The sequence below is a fragment of the Oncorhynchus gorbuscha genome, unplaced genomic scaffold, assembly GCF_021184085.1.
Source record: "Oncorhynchus gorbuscha isolate QuinsamMale2020 ecotype Even-year unplaced genomic scaffold, OgorEven_v1.0 Un_scaffold_695, whole genome shotgun sequence".
Classification (NCBI taxonomy): domain Eukaryota; kingdom Metazoa; phylum Chordata; class Actinopteri; order Salmoniformes; family Salmonidae; genus Oncorhynchus; species Oncorhynchus gorbuscha.
This window is the reverse complement of record NW_025745769.1, coordinates 25,239-32,500: the sequence shown is the minus strand read 5'-3', so window position 1 is coordinate 32,500 and position 7,262 is coordinate 25,239. Positions and strand designations below refer to the sequence as shown.

Below are 7,262 nucleotides of genomic sequence, written 5' to 3'. Positions count from 1 at the left end.
TGTTCTGTGTGTTTGTGTGAGGGTGGTGAGGATACTGTTCTGTGTGTTTGTGTGAGGGTGGTGAGGATACTGTTCTGTGTGTTTGTGTGAGGGTGGTGAGGATACTGTTCTGTGTATTTGTGTTAGGGTGGACTGTTCTGTGTGTTTGTGGGGTGGTGAGGATACTGTTTTGTGTGTTTGTGTGAGGGTGGAGGGTGGTGAGGATACTGTTCTGTGTGTTTGTGTTAGGGTGGTGAGGATACTGTTCTGTGTGTTTGTGTGAGGGTGGTGAGGATACTGTTCTGTGTGTTTGTGTTAGGGTGGTGAGGATACTGTTCTGTGTGTTTGTGTTAGGGTGGTGAGGATACTGTTCTGTGTGTTTGTGTGAGGGTGGTGAGGATACTGTTCTGTGTGTTTGTGTGAGGGTGGTGAGGATACTGTTCTGTGTGTTTGTGTTAGGGTGGTGAGGATACTGTTCCGTGTGTTTGTGTTAGGGTGGTGAGGATACTGTTCTGTGTGTTTGTGTTAGGGTGGTGAGGATACTGTTCTGTGTGTTTGTGTGAGGGTGGTGAGGATACTGTTCTGTGTGTTTGTGTGAGGGTGGTGAGGATACTGTTCTGTGTGTTTGTGTGTGACCTGGTAAAGTCCTCCTCATCCTCTCTCTTCTGTCGGAGCTGTCTGGGCTGGGCCATGTTAGCCCAGTTGGGGAGAGACTGGAGCAGTCGGCTGATGTCCTCGTCCTTAGACCACGACGCACTGATGGTCAGCTTCTCCTCACACTGGACTATGCCCCTGGGACACACAGGACGGAGAGAGATCCTCAACTGTACAGTACAGACAGACAGCATAGCATGAGGGTGGATGAGGACAGATTGCCTGCATGAGGATAACTGCTTAGCTGGATCAGTGCTTGAGTCCACAGAACCACCCATAGACACACAGCAGGCAGCTGAGGCACAGTGTTTACACACCCATAGAGGGAGTAACACCTGGTCAGGTGAGAGAAGAGGTAGAGGATGGAGAGGTAGAGGACGGAGGGGTAGAGGAGAGGTAGAGGGTGGAGGGGTAGAGGACGGAGGGGTAGAGGACGGAGGGGTAGAGGACGGAGGGGTAGAGGACGGAGGGGTAGAGGACGGAGGGGTAGAGGACGGAGGGGTAGAGGATGGAGGGGTAGAGGATGGAGGGGTAGAGGATGGATGGGGAGAGGTAGAGGATGGATGGGTAGAGGAGAGGTGGTGGAGGGGTAGAGGAGAGGATGGAGGGGTAGAGGATGGAGGGGTAGAGGAGAGGATGGAGGGGTAGAGGATGGAGGGGTAGAGGAGAGGATGGAGGGGTAGAGGAGAGGACGGGGGGAGGACGGAGGGGTAGAGGACGGAGGGGTAGAGGACGGAGGGGTAGAGGACGGAGGGGTAGAGGACGGAGGGGTAGAGGACGGAGGGGTAGAGGACGGAGGGGTAGAGGACGGAGGGGTAGAGGACGGAGGAGAGGACGGAGGGGACGGACGGGGGGTAGAGGACGGAGGGGTAGAGGACGGAGGGGTAGGACGGAGGGGTAGAGGACGGAGGGGGTAGAGGACGGAGGGGTAGAGGACGGAGGGGTAGAGGACGGAGGGGTAGAGGACGGAGGGGTAGAGGACGGAGGGGTGGAGGACGGAGGGGTAGAGGACGGAGGGGTAGAGGACGGAGGGGTAGAGGAGTGGTAGAGGGGTAGAGGATGGAGGGGTAGAGGATGGAGGGGTAGAGGAGAGGTAGAGGGGTAGAGGATGGGGGGTAGAGGGGAGGTAGAGGGGTAGAGGAGTGGTAGAGGGGTAGAGGGTGGAGGGGTAGAGGATGGAGGGGTAGAGGAGAGGTAGAGGATGGAGGGGTAGAGGAGAGGTAGAGGGGTAGAGGATGGAGGGGTAGAGGAGAGGTAGAGGGGTAGAGGATGGAGGGGTAGAGGAGAGGTGGAGGGGTAGAGGAGAGGTAGAGGGGTAGAGGATGGAGGGGTAGAGGATGGAGGGGTAGAGGATGGAGGGGTAGAGGATGGAGGGGTAGAGAATGGGGGGTAGAGGAGGGGAGGCAGAGCGCTGGGGCTCCATCTGCACAGGTCAGCCTAAATCTCTTTGGGGTTCAGCCAGATGAAGACAAGCACAGCAGGTGTGAGGGTGTGTCAGAGAGAGAGAGAGCACTGCTGAAGCACAATATACCCTCAAGCAGAACAAATGGAGTGAAATGACATTGGTGTTTCTATACCTTCTAGCAAGGAAGGGAGGAACCACTTTCCTCATGCTGGTCCTGAGTCAGTCTAACTCTTACCTGTACGAGGTGTTGCAGACCTCCTTGTACTCCTTCAGCTTGTCACAGACCATCTCCAGGAACTGGTTGGAGTAGGCACTCAGGTCCTGCATCAGAGTCATCAGGTCCTGGATGGACTTCTCCACGACTACTGTGCTCTGGAGAGGACACACAAATACAGGCTTAACACATTCAGAATGATACATGGAATGTTTCATTCCAGGCAGAAATAATCAAGCTCCTTACATGGAGAGAAGTAGAGAATATGTTTCAGCTGTTAATACTTAGACACTAGTGAAACTGTTTTGTTCTTTGTTCTCATTATAAAAAAGAAGGCAGTTGAACTTATATATCAAATAAATAAATAAATATGAAACATATTGTGGTATGACATTGTGAAAGAGTCCTAACCTCATCCCACATAAAGCTTTTCATTTCAACCACAAAACTGTCACTGTCGCCTCAGCTCTGAGCCCAGTGGTCCTTGTAATTCAGCCACTCCCTTGTCCTCCCTTAACCACGAAACATATCACTGTCGTCTCAGCTCTGAGCCCAGTGGTCCTTGTAATTCAGCCACTCCCTTGTCCTCCCTTAACCACGAAACATATCACTGTCGCCTCAGCTCTGAGCCCAGTGGTCCTTGTAATTCAGCCACTCCCTTGTCCTCCCTTAACCACGAAACATATCACTGTCGCCTCAGCTCTGAGCCCAGTGGTCCTTGTAATTCAGCCACTCCCTTGTCCTCCCTTAACCATGAAACATATCACTGTCGCCTCAGCTCTGAGCCCAGTGGTCCTTGTAATTCAGCCACTCCCTTGTCCTCCCTTAACCACGAAACATATCACTGTCGCCTCAGCTCTGAGCCCAGTGGTCCTTGTAATTCAGCCACTCCCTTGTCCTCCCTTAACCACGAAACATATCACTGTCGCCTCAGCTCTGAGCCCAGTGGTCCTTGTAATTCAGCCACTCCCTTGTCCTCCCTTAACCATGAAACATATCACTGAGTCCCAAATGACACCCTGTTCCCTATATAGTGCACTACTTTGATGAAGTCTGTGTAACACCAGTGTTGAGGAGTGGGACTGTCAAGTCTCTCCTGTCCAATGTGCAAAGCCGTCAGCAGGCAACCAATCTAATACAATGACTATATTCTCCTGTCAGGGACTGGATGCTGTTGGGAGCTTGTCATTGTCAACGATATACCACCATGTCAGAGGAGTGGCAGGAGGTGTGTGTGTGTGTGTGTGTGTGTGTGTGTGTGTGTGTGTGTGTGTGTGTGTGTGTGTGTGTGTGTGTGTGTGTGTGTGTGTGTGTGTGTGTGTGTGTGTGTGTGTGTGTGTGTGTGTGTGTGTGTGTGTGTGTGTGTGTGTGTGTGTGTGTGAGAGAGATCAGGTGAGTGTGTGTGTGTGTGTAGGTGTGTACCTATGCCTATACGCATGACAAGATCCCCAGTGAGCTCGGACAAACCTACAGTAATAATATAATAATAATATATGCCATTTAGCAGACGCTTTTATCCAAAGCGACTTACAGTCATGTGTGCATACATTCTACGTATGGATGGTCCCGGGGATCGAACCCACTACCCTGGCGTTACAAGCGCCATGCTCTACCAACTGAGCTACAGAAGGACCACAGTCATGACAGGTTAGCCAGTGTAGCGTAACAAATAGCAGGACAGAAGCAGACACTTCAATACACACACATACACACACACACACACACCTAACTTGAAACCACTGCCACAGACCTACACTACATGACCAGAAATATTTGGACACCTGCTGGTCGACCATCTCATTCCAAAATCATGGGCATTAATATGGAGTTGGTCCCCCACTTTGCTGCCATAACAGGCTCCACTCTTCTGGGAAGGCTTTCCATTAGATGGTGGAACATTGCTGCGGAGCCTGGGGTTGAGGTCAGGGCTCTGTGCAAGCCAGTCAAGTTCTTCCACACCGATCTCGACAAACAATTTCTGTATGGACCTCGCAGTGAGGAACAACTACCTTCTTTCCTCTTAATTGAATTATTTACTTATTTTTCCTCACTATTTTCTATCATGTCCATTCATTTCATCTGGTATTTTATCAATACAAATGCATTTCTTAGCGTGTGAGTTGTTTCTATGGGTCAGACCAAGACAAAGTGTGTTTGATTCAAATAAAGACCGATACTAGCGCACACAGTGGAGTGATCCATTGAAACTCACTAGCATTAGCTACAGCAGTGCTAACCGCTAGTTTAGAAGTAGCACAGTACTTCAAAGCGTGTAAGTAGCAGCAGCAGTATTGGTTAGCAGTGGCAGCTGGCTGTACCAACTCGTACACTGTTGAAGATGTCCAGCTGTGGCAGGGTGTAGTCAGCAGGGAACAGCAGGGGCCTGAACAGGGCAGTTACTGATTAAAGGGACTACTGGCTGGCCCCCTGGTCCCTCTCCCTGCTGGGGGGTAATGATCTGTAGCGCTGCCCATACCCAGAGCTCCACAAGGCTGGTCCCTGTCATGAAACTCCGCCAGGGAACGCCCCAGTCCCATTGTCCACGGCCCTCTGCCAGCCTGTCGGAGGAGAGCAGGGACCCATTCACTCAGCAGGGGAGGGCTGGAACTTCTAGACACAAGCAGACGTACAGGCACGTGCACAGTCGAACACACACACAGAACACACACACAGTACACACACACAGTACACACACAGTTCACACACAGTTCACACACAGTTCACACACAGTACACACACAGTTCACACACAGTACACACACAGTTCACACACAGTTCACACACAGTTCACACACAGTACACACACAGTACACACACAGTACACACACAGTACACACACAGTACACACACAGTACACACACAGTTCACACACAGTTCACACACAGTTCACACACACAGTTCACACACAGTTCACACACAGTACACACACAGTACACACACAGTACACACACAGTTCACACACAGTTCACACACAGTACACACACAGTACACACACAGTACACACACAGTCCAGAACCCCCAGTGAGTGTGTGATGGAGCCAGGAAGAGGACTTTCTCTATTTGTCATCACAGAGACGATGGAAGGAGTCGTTGTGAAGCCAAGGAGATGATGGCCATCCTGCTATTGGGTAAGAACTAAAGCCAACTCCAATGAATCAGCCATATAACTGTTAGATTTCACTTTCAAATCACCTTCAGTTGCTAAAAAACTTAAAAGAATGATATAATCTTCCCCTTTTCTCTCTTTCTTTGGTGTTTAAACACTAAGTCAACTATTCATTCTCTCTCCTACTATGAGTTAGTGAGGCTGGATATCAGCAGGTCAGGAATGGTAAACAATGGATCCCAGATCCATTACTCCTGGAACAAATGCTCTGGCTCCGCTTGCCTTGTCTAATTCTGCTCATTTAACATAGCCATTCGTCTTTGTAGCAGAAATCATTAAACAGTCATCAAGGGCCGCAGATTGAGAGGAGAGAGAGAAGGACGAAGGGCGAGAGAAGGAGAGAGAGAGGGACGAAGGGCGAGAGAAGGAGAGAGAGAGGGGAGAGAGAGAGGGACGAAGGGCGAGAGAAGGAGAGAGAGAGGGAGGGCGAGAGAAGGAGAGAGAGAGAGAGATAGAGAAGGGCGAGAGAAGAGAGAGAGAGAGAGAGAGAGAGAGAGAGAGAGAGAGAGAGAGAGAGAGAGAGAGAGAGAGAGAGAGAGAGAGAGAGAGAGAGAGAGAGAGAGAGAAGGACGAAGGGCGAGAGAGACAGAGAAAGAGAGAATTCACAGAGGTCTTGACAACATTGGGACCTCTCCATCTTATTTAACGGTTACACAAGGAGGAGACGAAATGCATTCTGGGGGCTGGTGAAACTTTTCCCATGAGACAACTTTATTGACAACTCACTCTCTTTCCACAAACACTCTAGCTTTAAGCAACAGACTCACAGTCACACTCTCTCTAGTACTCCTCTATAAAATGCATTAAAACCAAAGCACACACACATACACAGTGAAACATGGCTGACTTGCACGTTGCACTTCCTTTTGTTCTATGTTGTGTCGGAGCCCAGCTGAAAGCTAATTTAATTGAGGCCGGCGATACACAAAATGGGTCTAGAAATTCAGCAATTTAACAGCATAAATTCCATCAGAGTGTGAAAGGCCCCATCTCTGAGAGCTAATGATAAAAAGAGTGCACAGTGAGCACTCAGACTGTCGTGTCATTGGCTGCCGCCGTTAATGCAGTGGTATCGCCATAGCGATGCCTGAGCAGGTGATAATAGCAGTTATTAGAGTTGTAAACACTCCTGAATACAGGCGAGAGCAGGGAGGTATCCGGTGGAAGTGGCAGGCTGTGTTCTTGATGACTTTGAAGCTCCAGTGTGATAATAGTACACTAGTCATCTTCCTATAAAGAGACTGATCTAAGGACAGTTTCTCTCATTCCTCTCACTGATTGGGATGATTCAGGACATGTTGAGCATTTTTGGACCTTGAGTGCATCAGGGTGTCCTGAGTGAAATAGCGAAAGGAACTTAAAGCTGCCATGATGCACACTGGTCAAAAACGGGTGGAATCAACATTGTATCAATGTAATCTCAACCCAAAAAATATAATTGATGACGTTGAATCAACGCGGAAAACAGATTGGATGAGCAAAAAGTCCCAACTTTTAACATAAATCCTTTGAGATGATGATATTTTTGGTTGATTTCACATTGAATTCATGTTAGTTGACAACTGAACCAAATGTAAATCAAAAGTAGACGTTGAACTGCCGCCTGTGCCCAGGGGATGCTCTCTATTGAATGGTCCACTACTAGGCCTTGCCATATTACTGAAACTGTAGAATTGATCCAATAAATGGTATTAAATGTACAGACTGAATTGACATGGAAACTATGCCAAATCTTCTACCCTGTACTGCTGTCCTGTCTCTGTCACGAACAGATCCACACATTCAAGGTCTTGGAGAGGGATCTGGAGAGGGCTGTAAAGGGGCTCAGTCGTGCCCCTGAAACGG

The 7,262-nt window shown here is 49.4% G+C and overlaps 1 protein-coding gene across 1 annotated transcript in view; it reads right to left on the bottom strand.

The window, feature by feature from the left end:
• The window catches only part of exoc4 (exocyst complex component 4), a gene marked incomplete at its 5' end in the record, with an annotated part of 105,429 nt that overhangs the window by 74,189 nt on the left and 23,978 nt on the right, over positions 1–7,262 (bottom strand). The window contains 2 exon segments of the mRNA XM_046335279.1: positions 616–771; positions 2,274–2,410. Coding sequence (XP_046191235.1) covers positions 616–771; positions 2,274–2,410 — 293 coding nt within the window.